Below are 23,066 nucleotides of genomic sequence, written 5' to 3'. Positions count from 1 at the left end.
CTCTTATTACATCTTTGAAAGAAGTCTAACCCTTGTCTGTTGGTGTTGATTTGGTTGATGTGCTTGCTCCTGGGGCACCTCCTTGTAGCCGTAAGTTTTGGATGATGGTAGAGTTCCTTTGAATACCGTAGTCTTTCAAAGAGATTTCTTCCTGCAACACTTTCCTGGAAAAAATCAACTTTGTAATGAAGCAGAAATACCTGTGACATTTTGGGCATTTTGCTTCAGATCTGTCACTTGATCCATACTCCGGACCCATAACATTATCGATTTCCCAGAAATAGTTTTGATAAAAACCTGATACAAATCCTCCGGATCTGGGTTTGCCCCTCTGCTGCCGCCTCTGGATTTTGGTCCCCTATTTAAACTCGTGTTGGTTTGCTCTGCTTTTGATGATTGGATATAAAACCTCGGGTTGTATGGGACCGTGTTAGTCTCGGTCTCAACTCGTTCCATCAAACTTTGCGCTTTGCTGCTGGAGATGTCCTTTTGCTTTGCATGCAACTCTTGACCACTGCATGTCCATTGTGCAGATTCGTAGGTTGTCCCAATGGAAGAAAAACCATTGTCTGCCACCCATCTCTCCTCCCATAAATGGATCTGCAGAGCTTTAAGCCTTTCTTTCGCCGAGTGTTAGAACCTAAGGAGAAGATCACGACTGTGGCGGTAGAGAAATCTATTTTTATAAAACTCGGCACGAGCATTTTCTACAACGAGGCGTTCCTTAGGCGTGCCCGCATCTGGATCAAATTCCCAGTATTGTCTTCCTGTGTGATTGTTCAAAGTTTCCAACTAGGGGCTCGCCTCCCCGCTGATCTTCAGCATCCACATGATGATCTGGTAGGGTAGATGCACGATGCTATCCTTGATATCTCTAGTGATGGCCTTGTCGGCGCTTCTTCCAACCATCTCATCGACATCCATTTTTTTTTCTTATGAGCAGTTCTTTTGCTCTTCGTTCTTGGGTTAGCCTCCTTAATAAAGTCACTTTTAAAACGTAAAAATTCACTTTAATAATATGAAGTGTACTTATTATTTTTCCCATAAAGTCACTTTTAAAAACACATGACTTTATTAAATGAAAGTACAAGGTACATCTCCCATAAAAAGTAACTTAGCTCCATGACATTAATTAAACCCATAATGTCAGTGGATGAAAGGGTCATTAATGTCTTCTTAGGCCAAAAGGATAAATACTCTAGGAAACACCTCCTTGGTACCCTTATTTTCAACACGATGAATTTAATGCCAAACTTTATCGCCAAAATTTTAAGTGTCGAACATTTTTTGAATTTCAAAGTTGCTGAACTCAAACATGAACACAAATGTGGTGACTTAGTGTGAAGTTATGGCTTCTAGAACAAAGGGTATGTTTATGGATTCCGAAGTGGAATTGATCAGGAACCTTTTTTTTGGCTTTTCATTTTTTGTTGATTGTTTGTTGCAAAGCAACTTGCCTTCATTGCCCACATTCTAAGCTGAAACATGTTAATGTTTTTGTATGCCTTTCGTCTTATGTGTTTTGTGTATTGCCAAAAGTTGATTGAAAGTTATCCCACATTCAAACCTTAAGTGGAGTTTTGAATTTTTCCATGTTCACGAGGCATGATGAACATTTCACAGATTTTACCAGTGTTGATACCAGAAGAAAGGGTATGGTTATGGATTCCAGAGTGGAACTAATCTGGAATCTTTTCTTTGGCTTTTCATTTTTTTTTGCTGATTGTTTGTTGCAAAGTTGATTGTCTTCAATGTCCACATGCTAAGTTGAAGCAAGTTTCCATTTTTGTACAGATTGTTGCCTTGGGTCTTATGTGTTTTGGGTATTGCCATAAGGTGATTAAAAGCTATCCAACATTCAAAGCTCGAGTGGAATTTTGAATTTTCTGTTGACCTAGGTTGTTATTGATGTCAATATGGCAATATTCTAGATACTAGATGATGATATGAAGTCAAGGGGAAGCAGAGCAGATCCATGAAGAGATAGGAGCAAGGCCATCAGGATAGCCAAGCCATAAGCAAGAGTCTGTTAACGGAGGAGTCAACAAGAGAGGCATACTGTAGAATATCAGAGCAAGAGAGGCATATCAGAAAAGGCAGAAGCCATCAAGGTATGAAGGTATCAGAGGAGGACTTTGAAAGACATTGCCAAGCCAGAGGAGCCACATTGGAGCAAGAGGAGCGACAACCGGAGCCATATATATATGCCATAATAAAATATATTGGAGGAGCAAATGGTATACAAGGAAGCAGACAGAGCCATCAGAGGAGCAAACAAAGCAAAGAGCAGACAAAGCCATTGGAGGAAGAAATCAGAGCTATCGGAGCCATCGGAGGAAGTAGACAGAGTTATCGGAGCAAGAATTCCAAAGAATACTCTATCGGAGGCGGAAGACTTGGGTGTATTGTAAATACACTATTGGAGGTAGAAGACTTGGGTGTATTGTAAATACACTATCGGAGGCGGAAGTTTTAACTTCGGGCTCGTAGAACCTTATTGCATCACTCCTGTGTATTTACTTGTTTATCGCCAAATGCCATTTACACAGAGAAATCACGCTAAACACTTAGCGGATTCGGGAAAGCGGACTTGAAATTTTATGCATGGGAGTGTTGAGTCTTTATTGGGTTCGGCACACATTATCGCATCGCTATAAGGTTAAGGTTTAGATTTGAACCTTTGTGATTTGCGATTGCCGATGTATATCGCATCGGCACTTCGGGAGCGGGAGTTATAAAGTGTTAAGCGGCCCATTGCAATCGCCGATAGCGATTAGCGATATCGCATTAGACCTCTGCCAAGGGCAACCCCCGATTGCGATACATATATATGCTGCAACATTGTGCTATGGGTTAATAATGTATCGTATCCGCCCATCGTAATGATACACAAAGGGATGTCCTCCTACAAGCGCCGATTGCAATTTCACTTCGGACCCAATACAGTATAGATGCGGGTGTAATAATTCTTGAAGTTTGTCCTTTAACGTTTTCGCCTTTTTTCTCATATTTCCTGTGTATTTGAATATTTGCGTTGCGCAGGGTTTGGAGGCAAAAATACATTAAGGAATGCTCCTGATAGTTCAGGAGGCTGAACTAAAGCCGATTGCGATTGGGATTGGGACGTGGCATGTCCATTAAACAATGCTGTCTCTGTATATGCCTGTTATCATTGAAAAAACGGGGCTCTGTTACAGTTTTTAACACACAGCAATCGAAAAGCCAGGAATCTGAATGGAAAGCCAGCGCAGAGAAAACTGAAAAGTCAAATCAATGGAGAAGAGGGAAGCCAAAGGACAAGCCAGTGTAGAGGGAGTTGAAGCGAGCGTTGAGGAAACCAAAGAGCCAACAAAAAGAGGAAACCGATAGTCGGAGGCATTAGGAGCGTATAAAACAGGAAAAGCAGAGAACAAAGTGTGGTTGAACGCTGTTAAAATAAGCTGGAGGAAATAGAGGTAGGAGGAAGGTCCAGTAGAACAAGAAAGGGCCGAAGGACCAACAGGATAGGAGGAACTCAAAGGATGAGCATCTTTGCTGATTGTATCACCCTGTGAAAGATTCAAACCAATGATGAATTAATCAGGTATACAATGGAGTATGAAGAATAACTCTGAGATGTAGTGAATACAGTTTTGTCTAACATTGTTTGAAGGGAGAAGTAGCCAGCAGAGAAGCAATCATGCTGAAGCATTCACTGTGACATTAGAACAAATGCTTGAACAGAAAGTTGTTCTTTATGCAGAGCTTAGTGCAGCTAACAGTAGACTGACTAAAGCTGTGTGAAGACATTATCAGAGAGCACGAAGGCTATTAGAGACTCTGTGTGGACAGTATGAAGAGTTGTAAAGACTCCTTCATAAGAAAATTGGTTGTCATTGATGATGTAACACGGGGACTACAGTGAAGCTGTATACAGACATAACTCAGTAATGAAGAGTTCTGAGAGCAGAACATTACTATCAATTGTGCCTTGACAAGATTGGGTCGGAACCCTTGGGGCTGGTGCCTCAGAAGTAAGTAGGATTGGAAGTCCTTGGGGCTGGTGCCTCAAAAGTAAGAAGGATTGGAGTCCTTGGGGCTGGTGCCTCAGAAGTAAGAAGGATTGGAGTCTTAGGAACTGGAAGGATTGAAGTCCTTGGGAGTTGGTGCTCCTAAGTCCAAGATTGTTTGCCTTGGCGAAATAGAGTTGGTGCTCTGGGGGTTGGAGCGTCACAAAAGTCCAAGTTCGTGCTTGGCAACTGATTGCAACCACTTATATATTGTATCTATTTTACTGCAAAGATTATATTAATAAAAGCATTTATTCTTGTTGTTCATCTTGTGTTCTGAATATAAATGTTTTAACTGGTAAAACAATAGTCAGAAAAAGAAATATTTATTCACCCCCCCCCCCAGTATTTCCAACATTTTCCCATGCTCATGAGGCTTGATGAACATTTAACAGATTTTACCAGTGTTGATAACATCACTGATTTTCTGGCAATGTGCCAGAAAATCGTGATTTTTTTGGCCATCCGATTTTCAGCCTGAAAAATTGCGATTTTTTTTCTGATTTTATTCTGATTGTTGCTTATTTTTTCCAATTTTGAAAAACAATATATTTTGTATTTTTTAGTGTTTGCCGCAGTTTGCTGATTTCTGCCAAAATTTTTACCAATGTTTCTGAGTAGATGTTTTCTGGACCCTCACTGATTTTTTTACTGATGCCAGGTTTTGCCACACTGGATTTTACAATCTAGAAGTAGTTTGTTGGTGTTCAAGTCTGTAAACATGTATCAAGCATCCTATCTATCAACTTTATTTCCTTCCAGTACTAAATTCATTTGATATTTTAGAGTGTTAAAACATACCTTTGTGAGGGCTCAACTTAGAAGCAACTAAACTTATTGTCAAAACATGTTCTCAATTTCCTTTGTAGAGTGAAAAATAGTCGTCTACATGACCCAGTTTTTTTAATTAAAACAAACTAGACAAGTTAGCTTAATGTATTTCATTTTTTTCTCGGCTAATTATTATATATACTTTTGGCTTATGACTGACTGGTATTTGTCCCTTCTGAGACAGGAACTGGATAAGGCAATAAAAGAGCTGGATGACAAAACAATTGAAGGACCAGACAAAAGCCCAAAGTTTAAGATACAGGTTGGAGAATTTTAACATGATCAATGAAGTGCACTTTTTTTTTGTGTTGAGAGGGGTATTTAACAGCCCAGTTCAATTATCAAGCCTTTGAAGGTGAAAACCTCAGGCCTTTATTCCCTCAGAAAGTTTTGCACCTCAGGGGATGTGATCCCTCTCAGTGTGTGATAGATCCAAAATTAACGTGGATCTAATCTAGTATATCATTCCAATGTTGTTACTTTAAAGGAGGTAAATGATTATTTGTAGAGGATGGATTCAGAATTTACCATGCAACTTTTAGATCATTTAGTAGGAATGACTTCAACATGTGATTGGATATGTGTTTTGTTTACTGAGATGTTTATTTAACATCAATGATTATTTTAAAGATACTCATCTGGTCTGTGATTTGTTTCAATATCAGGTCACAGTTGCAAAGCCTGCAGATAAGGCTAAGAAGCGTAGTCGTGAGGAATCCCAGAAGTTGACGGCTAATAAATCTGATGGTCAAGCAAAGAAATCCACAGATATTACATCTTACAAAGCACTGGGTTACCCCAATATGCATGCAAAAGTTCCCCGTCTTGATGCCAAGCCTATAGAGGTGTGAATCATATTTCTACATGAAAATATTGCTTCCCTCTAGTCATTTTTATTTAATCATCTTGATTATTACTAACCTCCGGAGGTGTGAACCGTATACGGAAATTATAATTTTAGAGTAAGATTTGCTATATCTTAAATATTTGACTGTGTACCAACCTTTGGAGTCATGAAGCGCTGCAAGTGTTGCTTGTAACTTTGTATGAGCTTACAACTTGCTATATATTTCTAATGTTGAACTTATTTGATGTTGCATTCAAGGTTCCAACTGTAGCAGATCCATATGAAGTGGCTGTCCTTTCATTGCCTACTTCTGTTACAGATCGTTTGCTCCGGATATTTCGCCAAGGTCTGGCTACTCGATATGATGTAAGTGATACTTTTTCCAAGTATAATTTTCTATTTTCTTTCTGCAAATTGCCTATGGTTGAATAATTTGCATTATAGGATTATTCACTGCACCCTAACTGTAGTGATAGTTTTTGTATGTATAATTTGCTATTTACTTTGTGCAAATTGCCTATAGTAGAATAATTTGCATTATAGGATTATTCTATGTACCCTAACTGTCTAACAATGCCATGATAGAATGACCTGCAATTTCAGCATAAAATTAAACATGTCCCTTCCACTAAGATATTCTGAACATGTACCAAAAGTGGAGTGAATTAGTGAATGATCAAAGTTACAGCTATCATCTGGACCAGAGTTTCACCTTTAAAAAATCTGCGTTACTCATAGTCAGAGGGAATGAAAAATGAGAATAAGCACTGCAGCCTATCTGTTAATCCTAGACATAACTTTTCATGAAAAAAATTCAGTGTCATCATTGTTTGCCAGATTTGTCAGTATATCTCGTCTCCTTAAAACCTGATACTCCCCCTTTCAACAGACACATGGAATTTTTTTTAGTATTATTAAATAAACTGGTGTATTAAAGAATAGGTTTCATGCTTGGGTCAATTGTTTTTAGGTCAAAGTCTCCATTGAAGACTTCTAGGGTTTATGTTAAGTGTCTTTGTCCATGTCACAATGTAAAGAACCCTTCTTGGGATTATTTGTCAAGAAAGAAAATTATTTTAATGTAAATTGGGTCAATTAGGCCTTCTTGACCACGTCAGCCTCATTAGAAGAATTCAATCACCTAAGATGACTGTATATAAGCAACAACTCGACTCATTTGGACGACATCTTACACAAGTTCGAATTGAAGTAGTTGGGAAGCAGAAAAGGTGTGAAGTTCAAGAATGAAGCTAGAATCGAAGACTTCAACAGTATCAAAAGAAATATTTTTTTTAGTATTATTAAATAAATTGGCTTATTAAAGAATAGGTTTCATGCTTGGGTCAATTGTTTTTAGGTCAAAGTCTCCATTGAAGACTTCTAGGGTTTATGTTAAGTGTCCTTGTCCATATCACAATGTAAAGAACCCTTCTAGGGATTATTTGTCAAGAAAGAAAATTATTTTAATGTAAATTGGGTCAATTAGGCCTTCTCCACCAAGTCAGCCTCATTAGAAGAATTCGATCACCTAAGATGACTATATATAAGCAACAACTTGGCTCATTTGGAGGACGTTTTACACAAGTTCGAATTGGAGTAGCTGGGAAGCAGAAAAGGTGCGAAGTTCAAGAAGGAAGCTAGAATCGAAGTTTTTGGGTCTCTCTCTCTCTCTTTGATGTGCAACGAAATTCTGAAGCTGCATCAAGGTCAAAGCTGTGAAGCTGCTAGACTGAAGTTGTTGAAATTTCTAGATTAAACTGCAGTCCTGAAGCTGGGTCAAAGTTCTGTCACTGAGAAGCCGAAATTTCTGGATTGTTGCTGGGTTGAAGTTGCTGGATAAGAAGAGACTACTAAATAATCTTGGAAGGCTGACTTGGTGGAGGAAGAAGGTCTGTTGGTCTACGGTCTTGGTCTATCTCATTTGAATTACTGGAAGAAGAGTTCTTGACTGGGTTTTCCCCTATATAGGGGTTTTGCCCTTGGTGTGCGCCTACATATGGTGTCCTTGATCTTCGTTTTTGGTTTTGGCAATTGCTTGATGAATTAAAATAAAAAGAACATAAGAAAGATAATAATAACTCAAGGAAATCACAAGTAATTATCAACAAAGAGAAAATATTTATGCCTTTTTGATTTTTTAACAGGATCCATGTGGATAAGGATTGGATGTGGCTCTGATACAACTTGTGCCAAACACAGTAAAACCTCAAAAAGTATGAACTATTGAGGCAACAATGTAGAGCACATTTACATCAAATAGTCAATGAACAAAATTTTATCATATGCAGAAAACTAAAACTGTCACTTCCAATTATGTACTTTGAAGTTTGAAGACATACCAAAAGTGGTCTGGATGAAAGATTGGTCAAAACTAGAGCTTTCATCTAAAGGAGAATATGTCTTACTCTTCTTATCATATAATATCCTCTTCATTACTCATTGTTAGATCGAATAACAATAGTGGTGTGGAATGCAGCAGCATGACAGTTGAAAACACCTCAGACCTAACTTTCGATTGAAAAAGGATTAGTTTAATGCATGTCTAGATTGATTGATTTGTCAACATATACATTCTCTCTGCTTGGACACTCGGATTCATATGGAACCAATATCTATACGGAGTATGGCCTAGAGGCTGAATATGGCTCTGATACGTCCTGTGCTGAATAGAGTAAATCTCAGAAAGAGACTATTGTAGTTGATTCAAGTGGGGCATTCCAACATACAAGATATATCAGAAAGCACAACGAGATTACTTATATTTGCGCGATTGTCTATTGGTTATGCAGATATAGACCCAGACAAAAACTTGGCAAAAATAGGGTCTTTGACTTTGGTAGCTGAGAAACATGTTGAGCATGAAATTCATGGCTTCAGAGCCTGTTTTGCATCTGTTGATGGAGGTGCTATCTCTTCCACATACACAAGAGGCTAAGATTAGTAAACTTTCTTTGTGAAGACTTCCAGGCAACAAAACATTTTCCTTTTGAAAGCCTATTCTTCGATCCTCTCCTTGGCATGGGGTGATCTTGCAGAGAAAAGGTATTGAGATGTCATGGAAGTGAGGGTTTGATTTGTTAACCAATCCACAATTTGGTTGGTAGATCTTCTTATATGCATAAAGCTGCTGCTGTTGAAACAAACCATAACGTAGTGAGATCATGTGACTTTGTGTTAAATCCTACTAATACCAACCCAGATTTATTTTCTCACGAGAATTATTTATTCCCAACAATTTATTTAATTAACCAAATAAATTTTGAATTACTGAAATATAAAATCACTGGTATTTTAACCTCTAGAAATATATGTAGCAGAAAATAAAAATTAGGAGAGATCAATCACACCTTGCAATAGATAAATACCTAGAACAATCCTCCATCATTCATTAATCTGGAAAATTAGGGTTTTCTACCCACAAAGAATTACAAGGAAATACATTTATTGGAACTTATAACTCGGCCCCTACTAGATGAATTCACCATCATGGAAATCAACCTCTAAAGGAACTCAACCTATAGAATTTCGACCCAACAATTTGCCAACAAACCAATCTTGCACCCTACCTTCAAGCTGCTACAGTGCCTCAGGGAATTTGACCCTAGCAAATTGGCTTCTCCAATCAAACCTACTTCCCTCTCTCTTTAGCAACTCAACCTTGCAATCTCTAACAATTCAACCTCTTGGATATGCTGTTGAATTCTCCTCAAGTCCTCCTCGTCTACGCTTCAGTCTACAGAGCCACTTGCACTAGAGAAAATCATTCTCTTGTTGTATCTTCTCTCATGTCTTCACCTCACCCCTAAGATTCTTTTTATAATCTTCATTAAGCCCATATCCCTAACACTAATCTCCCTTGTAGAAGATCTTGCAAATCAATGGTTAAGATCTCCCTTAAGTAGTCCACAATAATTACTTGACTTTAATTATTGTATTTTTCCTAAGTTAGACTTGGGAAAACGACATAAAACAGTTACTCCACCAAGCAAGTATCTAAAGAGGCAATAAATTATCTTCCACATGCTAAGACACCAACCCTATGCAGAGGACCTTTTGAAGCTACTATAAGCTTCAACACTCCCTCCTAGTAAGGTAGGGATTCTCCACAAGCCCCAACTTATCTCGGTACTTAACAAACTTCCCTTTCAGTAGAGGCTTGGTGAGAATATCTACGACCTGCTCCTTTGTGGAAATGTACTGCAATTTCACAACACCTTTTTGGACCTTGTCTTTGATGAAGTGATATCTAATCTTGATATGCTCGGACTGGTCATGAAATCCAGGGTTTTCAGAGAGCTTAATGCAACTCTGATTATCATAGTGAATCACTGTTGGCCCAATCTCTAAACCAAATAATCTTGCAAGCATCTTACGAAGCCATACTGCCTCACAACTTGCCATACTTGTTACCATGTACTCTGCGTCTACTGATGGAAGTGCCATCGACTGCTGCTTCCTGTTGTACCATGAGATCATGGTTGATCCCAAGCTAAAACAACATCGAGACGTGGATTTTCTAGTCCACAACACTCCCAACCCAATTAGAATCTGTGTACCTTTGCAGCTCCACTCCACCAACTCTGACATATCTCAGTCCAAAGTCCACCGTACCTCGTAGGTAACTTAGCACATGCTTTGCTACCACCCATTGAATTTGTCTCAACCCCACCATGAACTGACTGAGTGTATTCACAACAAAACAATTATCCAACTTAGTGTTGATTAGAAACATCAAGGAACCTTTCAATTTCCTATATAATGTGGGATCCACTAACTCACTTTCAAAAGTACTCAACTTCTGTAGGTTAGTGATCATAAGTGTACACATGGGTCTGCAATCCCCCATCCTGAATCTCCTCAAGATCTCAACTACATATTTGCCTTGCCCAAGGAATCTCTTTATTCGCTACTACCACGCCTCTAATCCCAAAAAGTAGTGCACCGAGCCTGTTACCCACCAATATGGGTAACCCCATCGAAGAAAACTTTTCTCCCATTCATGACAACTAGCTAATCAACCGGATAGCCAACAATGCTCGATAGTCTCCATTAGTTGATGATATGCCATAGATCTTTGACACTTGCATCTACCATTTGCTTTTCAACCATCTGACATGAGCACAATGATGAAGGTGGGCTTCCTCTCAAAAGGTACTTTGGTCATTTTGCAATCGGGTGCTTATACTTGTTTGTTCTTGGGCATTTAGTATGGATTATGGGGTGATCTGGAAGAATTATGGGCTTTGATCGTGATTTTGTTCTCTCACCTTACTTGGGGGACATCCCTTAAGGACTCGTGGGTATAGGAGGGACACTACTTGAGAAGCGTTGATTGAGATAATGTAGTTCCATCTTCCCAAATGTCATTCTTAACACTTTCCATCTTACATTACAAGCCCATATCTCACCTCCATTCTTTGAGTTCAACTTGTCATTGGTTTTTTGGGATTTGGCGCTTATATGTCCCCATACTTGGGTAGGGCCCGAAAATTTAGCCCAGGAGGTTGATGTAGCTAAAAGAAGCAAAAGGAGCATATCATGGCCACAACAAATTTAAAGAAAGAAAAAGAAAAATACAAAATATGGCCAGGGAGATAAAGATTAGCACATGGGAAAAATCCTATCATGATCTCTACCTCACTCATATGGCCATCACCTCATTCTTGAGCATTCATTCCTCCATCAGATAAAAGAAGTAACCCTTGTATGTTGCAAATTCGATGAGCAAAAAACTATCTCGTTATTAAAGGGTAAGACAACTGCTACATCTTTCAAAGTAAGCTCTAAGCCTTGAGCTATAAGTAGTAATACAAGAAAAAAATCAAGAAGTAAAAGAGGCACAAGAGGGGTGGGGTGGAAAAACAAGGGCTGAGTTCATGCAGCCATGAATGCTTCCTCCTCACTTCTATACACTCAGGATGTGGACACGTCCATCAACTGGCCCCTTTGACCATGACACTTGGCCATGAAGTCTTCTTCTGTCTGTTACCATAATTTCTATTCACTAACACCTACTAATGGAATGGACTAGGGAAATGTTACCTCCCTTTAGGAGTTGGAAGCAGCGAATAGTGTTGACCTTTAGCCACCCCTACCTAGGGAGAAAACATCGTTGCGAGATCAAGGTCTTGATTTTGGAAGGTGATACTTGTTTGAAGTATTAAATAATTTGGGTCACTTAGATGCACTAATGATCTTTGTCCTTGATGATTAGTTGCTTTCACTAGAATTCATGTTGTTTTTGTCAGGTGGTTCAACAACACAGGTCTTGGGCACCTTCTCCATTGGTATAAAGGTCCTTTCGAGAAGTATATTGGCACAAATAGTTGAAGTGTTGAGATTCTCGGTCCTCCTAGCAACAACATCAGATGACACATGTTCTAGGGGACCTCCTCCACCTAGGACGTTGGATGATTTTGTACCAGACCAAATGATTCTTCAATATGACATAGTTGAAACCAAGTTGCCCCTAGGTTGGTCTTGGCACCAATTGATGGATGGTAGCTAATTCAAAGCTCAGAGGAGGATCATCTTACCATAAGAGACTAGGGAGGGCTTGTTGAATCTGAGAAGCCCTCAACGCTAGAGCAGAGGAGGCCACTTTGAGCAGTTGGAGACCCATGGAGACCCCTTTGTGGTGCCCCAACTGGATCTTGGGACCCCACATGAGGCAATGAGGTTAATTTGAGGGCCAACCCTAAAGTTTGTTGATTTTTCGTAATTTCTTAATCTGATAATTACTTTCCATGATTTCTTAACTAATTCATCTTGTGCCACATACATCATTAAGAAATTATACATAGGAAATCTCAACAGAAAAACAAAATTTACAGTAGGATCATGAAGAGAGCCAAACACATGAAACCCAAATTTTACCCTGGGAAAACCCTAACTAGGGAAAAACCCAACATCCTTTTCTTAGGAGAACTCTGTTCAATTCAAAAGTACAATTTGAGAACATCCTAGAAGTTCCTAGGGATTAACCAACACTTTTTTCTTGAACAACAAACTCTCAAGGTCTAGGTCCAACCTCTACATCAATCTAAAGATATAAATCCTCTTTCTAGGGCTTTGGCCCTTCCAGAAAAACAAAGTATTTCATCCTTGAAATTCTGCCACAAAACAAACATAAACTCGTCCTTCATGTTGGAAATACTGAGAAGGGGTGGGGTGAATCGCTATATCACTTTTTCTTACAATTTAGTATCAAAACCATTAACCAACAATATGACATCAATGGGACACAAGATATATATGAACATTGTATTTATATTACAAGGGAAGCTACAACTTCCGGTTTACCAGGTACAACTGGAAGGGCTACAACCCCAAAATATTTACTAGCCACTTCTGAAAGGAGCTACAACCCCTGGTTTACCAACATCCACTAGAAGGAAGCAATAACCTCCTAAAGGAAGCTACGACTTCCTTCCCTAGCACCACCCTGCCACCCTCCAAATAACGCTCCAAGAATTACTTCAAGGTCTACTCAAGAATGCCCTCAATGGCTGCTTAAGAATGACTCCAAGAATTACGTTAAGGTATGCTTAAGATTTCTTCAAGGCAACTTTCCAAACTTCCACAAGAATGTAGCCAAAGTCAACTTCAGAACCACATAAAAAGTCTGCCACAAATCAAATATCAAAGTCTTCCCTCAAGGTCTGCTTCAGATCATCAAAGGTTCATATTTGTCTCAAACTGTTCCAATTAGGACTGCTTCAAGAAACCAGATTGCAATGTTAGGGTGACTGAACTCTTGCCTCAGAAGGAGGCCTCAGACCAACGAAATGTACCTCAAAAAAAAAACTCAGAACTGTCATTGAATAGGCTGAAATTTGGGCCTGTCATAGTGACAGGGAGGCCGAAATTCGGGCTTGCAACTGTCCACAAAAGAGTCCTAAATAAGTGCCAAATTAGGGCCTCAAGCAAACTCGGACAAGGACCTTAGAGATGACTCGGACAACCTCAGAGATGAACAACTTCGGACATGTGCAAACAGATCCTCAAAGGGAGGCCGGAAAATGCCACATATTTTCCGTAAGACAAGTCTGGAAATACCCTTAGAAGCAGGAACAAAATGGGCTTCAGAGAAGCTGAAAAGCCTCAGAACATAACCTCAGAAATGGCCCTTAGAAACTTAATCAAACCAACAAGATCTTCACAGAAAGTTAAGGCCAATCAGATCCACAATCTTAAGGAGCTTCAACCTTCTTCTTCACATCTTCATTAAGCTCATAGCTGTAGAAAATTAATGACCTGCACCCTTGACCCAGTTTACAATTTTGCATGTGTTTATTTAGGCCCAACTGATAATTAATGCAAAATTAAATGCAAGCATTCAACACATAAGAGACACTTATTTTTGGTCAAACTGACCCTGGAAAAACCCCACAACCTCTTGGGGAAAACCAGTCTTCAAAGGAGGATTTTATTGCTTGAGAAATTGTAAATAAGTACATAAAATTCACAGTGCTTATCTCCCTTTTGCTGTAGCATTAAATGCACACATTCTGGAAATTTGTGCCCACTGAAAAAATCAGATTTACTTAGAATTCTGTGCCCAGAATCTGCCTAGAAAACAGTGCCAAAATCTGCCTCGAATTCTATGCCCAAGGCTGACTGTACTTCCTCGTTTTTCATGCCAAAAAGCTACTGAAAACTCCCTTGATTTTCGTGATTCCTGTAGCAGACAGTCCCGAAATTTGTGCTGTTTGCCTTGAATTTCGTGGTGCTGTCCTCCTTGAAAATCATGCTGCCTCTCTCCTTGAAATTTGTGCTTCTAGTCCTATCCGAGGGATTCGAGCCCCTCTCACTGGTGTAATTTTTCCTTCTCCCCTTGAAGTTTTCTCCTCCCTTCTCTTCTCATGTTCTCTCAAGTGTGAAGTGAAGAATGAGTATCCCTTTTCCTCTTTTGTCTCCTTGGAACAAATTGAATCCCTAAACTGAGGATCCAATGGCTGAGATTTCATCCTCAAATCTCAGGATGTGTAGTTGAGATAATTTCTCCCAAATGACCCCTCTCATACATTGGTCCCATCACTTAAAAGTCTCGTAGTACCTTTTTCAAGTTGTGCACCTTGTTAATTTCTCTCATAAAATGGTTTTTCTCCTCATTTTAATATTAGAAAAATACACTAAGTATTTTTAACTAATGTTACTTTATAAAGTACAAGTGACTTTAATATTAGAAAAAGTACATGGTACAACACTTCTAAGTACTTTTTTCCACCATGACATTAATATAACTCATAAATGTCATCAAGACAAAAGTCTTTAATGTGCTCACTAGGCTAGAAGGGATAAAAGTCTAGTAACACCCCTCCTTGGTACCATTTTCAACAATAACTGTAGATAATTCTAGTGAATTACTTAATCAGATCATGCCACAAATTTGATGCATTTTGAGGTTCAATGACATGGCTATATATAGTGTTGGAAAATGTAACTATGTTCGATCTTCATAATTATCATTGTACTTACGTCATTGTCTATTTCATGTAAAAGCAAAAGAAGACAAATAAACTATTATTATTATTATTTCATTAGTCAAAGATGTTCTTCACGCTTCTAGTGTTTATTGAGTCAAAAGAATATTTGCCATGAGTCAATCTATTGTATTGGAGTCAAGTCCCATTTGGACTCTTGAAAGAAAAAGGAAAAAGAATGTTATTTGAGTCAAAACAGTGATTTTGTCACCCATAAGACCAAGTCGACCTTGTAAGGGACAATTTGACCTCCTAGATGTGTATATATAAAGAATAGTTTGACCTCATTTGGGCATACATTGGCAACTTCGATTTTTGTTGAAGCAAGAGCAAGAAGACAAGTGTACATAAAAGAAAAAAAAGCAAGAGTCAAAGGAGAGAGAGCAAAGATCTAGAAGGAAGAAAAAATCAAACTTTTGTCTAACTTTATTCATAGGTGCGAAGTACTGGGGCAACTCTGCAAATCATAGGGCTAAAATTCTGTTTCTGCGAAGGTGTTGGGGCAACTTTGCGAAGTTACAGGACCAAAATTCTGATTTGAAGAGTTTTGACCTTCGTTGACTTGATTGGACTTGACTTGGTTGAGGAAGGCTTGAAGGAGGGCTGACTTGGGTCTTGTGGGAGTCTTGGTCTTGGGTTTTGAGCCTTGGATTTCTCAATTTGATCTGATTCTATAAGAAGAGAAGTTGGTTGGGTTTTCCTCTTTCTAGAGTTTTGCCCTGGCTTGGAGCGTATATCTTGTGTTCATTGTCTTTTGTGATCTTCATGGTTTATGTTTTGGTAATTGTTTAATGAAGAGAACATAATAAAAGTAATGAGAAGCCAATATATATTCACAAGCAATTATCAAGTAAGAGAATCAACCCTAATTTGCTGCTGTGTTGATTTCTCAACATGGTATTCGAGCTATAAGGTGAGAAGAAGGCAACTTGAAGATCACTTTTGTTGGCGCATTTGAAGACATTTATATCAACTACTTTGGAAGACATCATCTGCAATAAGGAAGAAGACTCAAAGACCATCATTCATGAAGAAGACTACAATAGCAGTATTCACTCTCCTATCATTGAAGGCTCTTGTTCACTCATCATTCATTTTAGAAGTCACCATAGCAGTGTGAAGATCTCTCTATAGAAGACATCTCTCAAGAACATCCTTGAAGATCTTTAGAAGCATCAAGATTCTTAGAAACATCATCTGCGTTCTTTGTATCATAATTGATAATTGAAGCAACTTGAAGATACTATTGTACCAACCATCCTAGAATTCATCATTCAAAGCATTCATTCTAGAAGTCACCATAGCAGTGTGAAGATCTCTCTATAGAAGACATCTCTCAAGAACATCTTTGAAGATCTTTAGAAGCATCAAGATTCTTAGAAACATCATCTACATTCTTGGTATCATCATTCATCATTGAAGCAACTTGAAGATACTATTGTACCAACCATCCTAGAAGTCATCATTCAAAGACATATTTGAATACTCTTGGAATCATCGAAATTCTTGAAAGCATCAAGGTACTTGGAGGCATCATCATCAAACATAAGTAAGTACTTTATTACACTATGTCTCAATCTTCAAATCAAATGACATCATTTTGTAAGGAAGACAACAAACTCGATGGGTCATCAAACTTCGAAGCATGGAAGAAGAGAATTGATTTGGTTCTCATAAAAAATGAACTCATGGATCACATTGTAGGCAAAGTTCTCGTACCAGATAAAGACAAGACTGAATAATTGGCCAAGTACAATAAAGGAGAAGTTAGGGCTCAAATAATTCTCATTGAGTCCATCAAAGATCATCTTATCCCCTTTGTTGCATATTTGGGCACATCTAAAGGAATCTATGATAAATTGGTCAAACTATATGTTGTCGGTACTACAGATCAAAAAATATCTTTGAGGAATCAACTTTACAAATCAAGGTTGACATAAGATGAAGACTTCGCCTCATGCCTTGTGAAAATATCACAATTGAAAGATCAACTACAAGGACTTGGAGAAGTGATATCGAATTTTGAGTTAACTACTTGTGTACTCAATGCTCTACCTTTAGATTGGAGTAGTTTTGTGACCAATATCTATTCATGAAAGGACACTCCAAAGTTCGATGAGCTATGGGTTTTCTGTATTCTAGAAGAAACAAGATTGAAAGCCAATGATGATACCAAACCCAACAATTAAAAGTCTCAAGCTTTTGCTTCTAGGTCAAAGAAGAAGTTTGGAAAATTTGGAAGATTTGAACCTCATTGGAAATACAACAACAACAAGAACAATCAACCACGTGGAAGCCGAGATATGTCCAAAGTACAATGCTTTGGGTGCAATGAATATGGACACTTTAAAAGGGATTGTCCCAAGGATCCTCAAAACAGGGAGAACAATAAAAGGAAAGAAAGAAGTGGAGCTCACATTGCTGAAGAAAATGAAGAACCTGAAAAGAAACCAAAGATTGAAGATCATAAGGATCTCTATTATTGAAGAACTTTACCCCTACGAAGTCTACAAGCAGTTTTTTTTCTCTTTTATTAGATGGCAGTTAGAGTAGCATATGCAATTACATTTGTAGAAGAGTCTTGGATTTTGCAAATTATGGCATCATGGAAAGAAGCATATAGCATTGGAAGGATTAGAGTCTACATAGTCAGTTGCATTTTATTGGAAGCAATCATCTAAACATCTAGCAAGGAAGGTAGAAGGATTTGGACCATCTAGCGCTTCATAGTTCATTCAACAACTACATATTATCATGTTTATCTAGAAGCAACGATTTAGCAAAAAAGGACCACAAGGATCCCTCTACAGTAACAAAATCACCATTATAGAAGTTTCTTCAATGTATGGAGGAATCATAGTAACATGGCAAGAGTATATTCCACTAGAAGACCATAGAAGCAACATCAAAGCAATCTAAGAAGTTTGAAGGTACAAAGATAATCTAGTAGCAACATGAAGGCATAATTGGAGCATTTCCCATCTTAAGGAAGGAATCTCATCATAGACATCATCTTCAAAGAAAGTTAAAGACGTAGTTCGTTCAAAAGAGAAGTCAACTAGATGGCTATATGAAAAGAAGAAGTATGTATACCTTTAGAAAGTAGCTCTTCTTTAAAAGGAAGACTTATATCTTCAGAGGCAGTTTAAAGGAAGAGCAAGATGAATATGGAAATTTGCTTGGGAGCATGAGCATGAGCATGAGCATGATATGTCTTGATTAGATTGGAAAAGTCAAGACTATTCCATTTGGTTATTTAATGTATAGTAGCATGACGGATGGGTAGAACACATGGTAATATTGATCAACATCCGATATGGTCTCTTGAAGAACGTAAGGAACATAGTAATGACAACTTTAGAGGGAGCTAGAAGCACAAAGTGGCTTGAAGAAACTTGTAGTCTAAAATTTGAAATAGCTTCACTTGTTTTGACATCTCTCATGATGAGGGAAGACATCTTTGGGATATTGTATGACTCCCAAGAGAAATATATGGCAAACATGTGTACACTGTAAAGGCATGAAAGACAACATATTGATATAGGAAGTCATGAGATAATTTGTTGGTCACTTGATGAGATACTACAAATGGAGGTTAAAGGAAATAAATAGAAAAGAATGATGTCAAAAACCCAGTCATGAAAGAGTTTGGCTCCATAAAATGTTTGACATCCAGGAAGGTTGAAACTTGATATAATGTAGGATCCCTGCAACTACAACTAAGATCTCCACAGAAGAACAAGTAACTAATGATTGAGACAAACAGAAACTTGTGGCTATGCCTCCCTGGTGGGAGTAAGGATCTCCTCCCTAGTTGAGAGGGAGTGATGATGGACACTGTATTCTCCATGTGTCATGCACAAGGCCAGGACTAACAACTGTAAATATAATGAAGACACTAGTAGGGAGAATGGAGGATTGATAAGCATCTGGGACCAATACTCCTTGAGGATTAGGAATCCAAGCTCAGAAGTAGTCCCGGGGATCGATACTCTTTGAGGACAGGACATGGTATCCAAGATAAGAGTAGTCAAAGAGGACCGATATTCTTTAAGGATCGGGAATCAAAGATAAGAATAACCCTGTAAGGACATACCTGGTGAACATTCAGATGAGGTATGTGCCTTGAGAGGCGATGGTGGTGGTGTCCAAATGTATGCCTCCCAACATTGTGCTCTAATCTAGTGGAGAGTTAGAGCTTGTTAGTCAAGGCCTTGCTATATTGCAAATTGACAATGCTGGTTATGATGTTGATGCTTGATGATGGCTTATCAATCCGAACTCTTATTATGAGAATATTTCAATTTAAGAGTATTCTTGTATCCAGTTGTGTAATTATGAATACATCCCTAGTTAAGAGGGAGTGTTGGAAAATGTAACTAGGTAGGTCTTCATAATTATCATTGTACTTGTGTCATTGTATATTTCATGTAAAAGCAAAAGAAGAAAAATAAATTATTATTATTACATTAGTCAAGCATGTTCTTCATGCCTCTAGGGTTTATTGAGTTAAAATATTTGTCATGAGTCAATCTATTGTACTAGAGTCAAGTCCCATTTGGAATTTTGAAAGAAAAAAGAAAAATAATTTTATGAGTCAAAACAATCATTTTGTCACCCACAAGACCAAGTCGGCGTTGGAAGGGACAATTCGAACTCCTGGATGTGTATATATAGGGGAGTAGTTCAACCTCATTTGGACATACATTGATAACTTTGTTTTTTGTGCAAGCAAGAAGCATGGTTACGGGGAAGCGCCCCTCCTGTCGAATTCGCTCCTGGAGCGCATCAGGAGCAACCCCAGGAGTGTGCTTCTGGATTCACTCCCTGTGGGAGTGAATTTCGGGAGCGTGCTCCCTTAAAAAAAATTCGCTCCTTGCCTTTCAAGGAGTGATTGAGGGAGTTATTACAATTTTTTTTGAGTGTGGCAGCCTAATGTTCAATCCTATGGCCCTAGTGTTGATATGCAGTTCATGGTAATGTTAAATTCTTAAAGTAAAAGGATGAAAATGAAAGATAAAGTAAATTCTCTTTTATCTTTCATCCTTTTACTTAAATTTTTAACATTACCATGAAATGACTAAGGATGTTTGAGAGTGGTTTCGACCTCATTAGATTTGATATGGAGAAAGTAGAATTTAGATCTCACTCAAAATCCATCAGACTTTTCATTTTTTCAGCATTTTAGGATTGTGGGGGATTGCAATGTTTCCATTGGATTTTGTCATGTACTAGGGTATGGAACTTGTATTTAATCAAGAGCACCAAGCCTCTTTGCGGGAGAGACTCCCAATGATCAAGACGACCAAGGCTGTTCGACTATGCAGGAGACTCCCAATAAAGCACGAGACAAGACATTAGAAATTTCTCATGGCAAGAGGGTCAAGTAGTAGATAATAGATTTACTTGTCTTTTCTAGTTTCTAGTACTTTTTATAACTATTGACTCTTTCATATTTATTATGGTATTTTTTGTAAATAATATATGACAATTTAAGTTTGAGGTTTGAAGTTGGCATTTAAAACTCATTGGTAATGCATTATGAATATGATGCTTCGTGAAAGTTGAAAGTTGAAACATTTCATTTCACGTTAGATATTCTTTGTTATAGTTTGGTTACTTCATAATGGTAATGGTTACAGGTACAACTTTAGTGATAAATTATGACAAATGTTATATATTGAATTTTGAAAGCTTGAAACTTTAAGATTGATGAATCATGAGACTTGATATGTTTTATGTTACTAACTTGTGGACGTGGTTGATGAAGATTATAACTTCTAGATGATTGATGTTATATGGTTTAATCCATGTTTTTATGTTTTTTATATCTAATTCATCATTCTACATGCTTTTGTTGACATATATGCATAAAAAAGTATAAAATTATATATTATATAAAAATTGGCTAACGATTCGCTCTCGAACCAAGAGTGTTTGAAAATGTTGCTCCCCGCTCCCAACTTTCGCTCCCAGTAACCTTGGCATGAAGACAAGTGTAAATAAAAGAAGAAAGAGCAAGAGTCAAAGGAGAGAGTGAAGATCTAGAAGGAAGAAAAATCAAACTTCTGTCTATCTCTGTTCACACGTGGGAAGTACTGGGGCAACTCTGCGAATCACAGGGCCAAAATTCTGTTTTTGCGAAGGTGCTAGGGAAACTTTGCGAAATTGCAAGACCAAATTTTTGATCTGAAGAGCTTTGACCTTTGTTGACTTGATTGGACTTGACTTGGTTGAGGAAGGCTTGAAGGAGGGTTGACTTGGGTCTTGTGGGAGGTCTTGGATTTCTCACTTTGATCTGATTCTATAAGAGAAGTTGGTTGGGTTTTCCCCCTCGTGGGGTTTTGCCCTTAGTTGGAGCTTATGTCTTGTGTTCATTGTCTTTTGTGATCTTCATGGTTTATGCCTTGGAAATTGTTTGTTGAAGAGAAGCCAACATATATTCACAAGCAATTATCAAGTAAGAGAAATCAACCCGTTTGTTGCCGTATTGATTTCTCAACACTTATGATGATTTGTATTGCAATTTTTTGACCTCCTCCTAGGGTAGAATGAAGTAGTGAGGCCATAAATTTGTGGGGCAAACGCTGGTGCTACACCCATCCATTTGGGTCATCAAACTTTAAACAACAATATCTCTCCAACCAAGAGGACACACAAGGCGTGTGATTGATCAAACGAAATGGCATGACAAGGGCTACCAATATGGAGGGTCCTTGTATCCAAATTCGCTAAATTGTGCACACAAATTCTCAAACCAAAAACCAATGTTGGCCCATTCACCCTTTGACATCAATGACAATTCTTCCAACACTTCATTTTGCCTCAAGCATAAGTTTGTTCTTCATTTTGTTAATTTCGCAGCTCATGGATAAGATCCATTCATTGGACAAAATTCCTCATTCAGTGAGACCCAAAATTGCACTTGGAAGCACTCAATTTTGGTAAGGGAAAATGTGTTTTTGATGAGAAAACCCACTATGGCATAAAATTCAAGGTCGGCCTAAAAGGCTAATTAGCCCTTCTCCAACGCCTATAAATACAAGTCAAGTTGCTCTCATTTGGACATCATCTCATCACACATTCTTCTTCTTCTTGGAGGTTTGATACATCTGAAATATTGCAGGTCCTCTTCCGCACATGCGAAGAGGAGAGATGACAAATTACAGGAGGCCGAAATTTGTTTTGACCAACATTGACTTCTTGTGATTGGGCGTAGTTTGACTTGTTTTGGCTTAGGTTTTTGGAATGTTTTGGAGCACCGAATTCCTTGGCACAAAAATCGAGAATTCTTGGGAACTTTGATTGTGGTTGACTTTAGATCTGCAACTAGGGTTTCAACTGCATTTGACTTTGACTTTTGACTGAGTTTGAAGGAGAATTTTGGGATTGTTTTTACAACAATTTGACTACTTGGAAGGCCACATTCTTTGATTGTTGACCGAGTTTCTTTGGAGGACAACTAACCATTGATCGTTGACTCCCTGTTGCTGCTGCCATTGAGTTTGACCAGATTTAACTATTGGCTCATATTTTGGATCTTGGTTGATTGCTTTTTTGGATAAGTCAAAAGCTTGATTTTGATGAATTTGGAACACTGTACTCTCTGCTGAACATTATATGACAATCTGATAAGAAAAAGAATTTGTAAGTGTTTTCCCACTTGTGGGTTTTTTTCCTTGTCTTTGACCAAATCTTGTGTCTCTTGTCATTGCTTTTGATTGTCTCTTATTGTTCATTGTTCTATCCACAATTGCTATTGTTTATTGGAGGATTGAATTGATTGCTAATTGAAGTTAAGAATTGGGCTAAAGTGATTATAACAACATAGAACAATGGAAAATTAACATGGTA

At 38.2% G+C, this 23,066-nt stretch overlaps 1 protein-coding gene across 1 annotated transcript in view; it reads left to right on the top strand.

The window, feature by feature from the left end:
- Positions 1 to 23,066, top strand: part of LOC149242386 (uncharacterized) — a 164,844-nt gene that overhangs the window by 109,281 nt on the left and 32,497 nt on the right. Inside the window, exons 13-15 of the mRNA XM_089374230.1 lie at positions 5,065 to 5,142; positions 5,546 to 5,725; positions 5,986 to 6,093. Of these exons, the coding sequence (XP_089230356.1) occupies positions 5,065 to 5,142; positions 5,546 to 5,725; positions 5,986 to 6,093 (366 nt within the window). The remainder of the gene's footprint in view (positions 1 to 5,064; positions 5,143 to 5,545; positions 5,726 to 5,985; positions 6,094 to 23,066) is intronic.

The sequence above is a fragment of the Pinus tabuliformis genome, chromosome 8 (genome assembly GCF_031772625.1).
Source record: "Pinus tabuliformis cultivar Carrire ecotype Pingquan chromosome 8, CPIR1, whole genome shotgun sequence".
Lineage (NCBI taxonomy): Eukaryota > Viridiplantae > Streptophyta > Pinopsida > Pinales > Pinaceae > Pinus > Pinus tabuliformis.
This window is presented reverse-complemented; position numbering and strand designations above follow the sequence as displayed.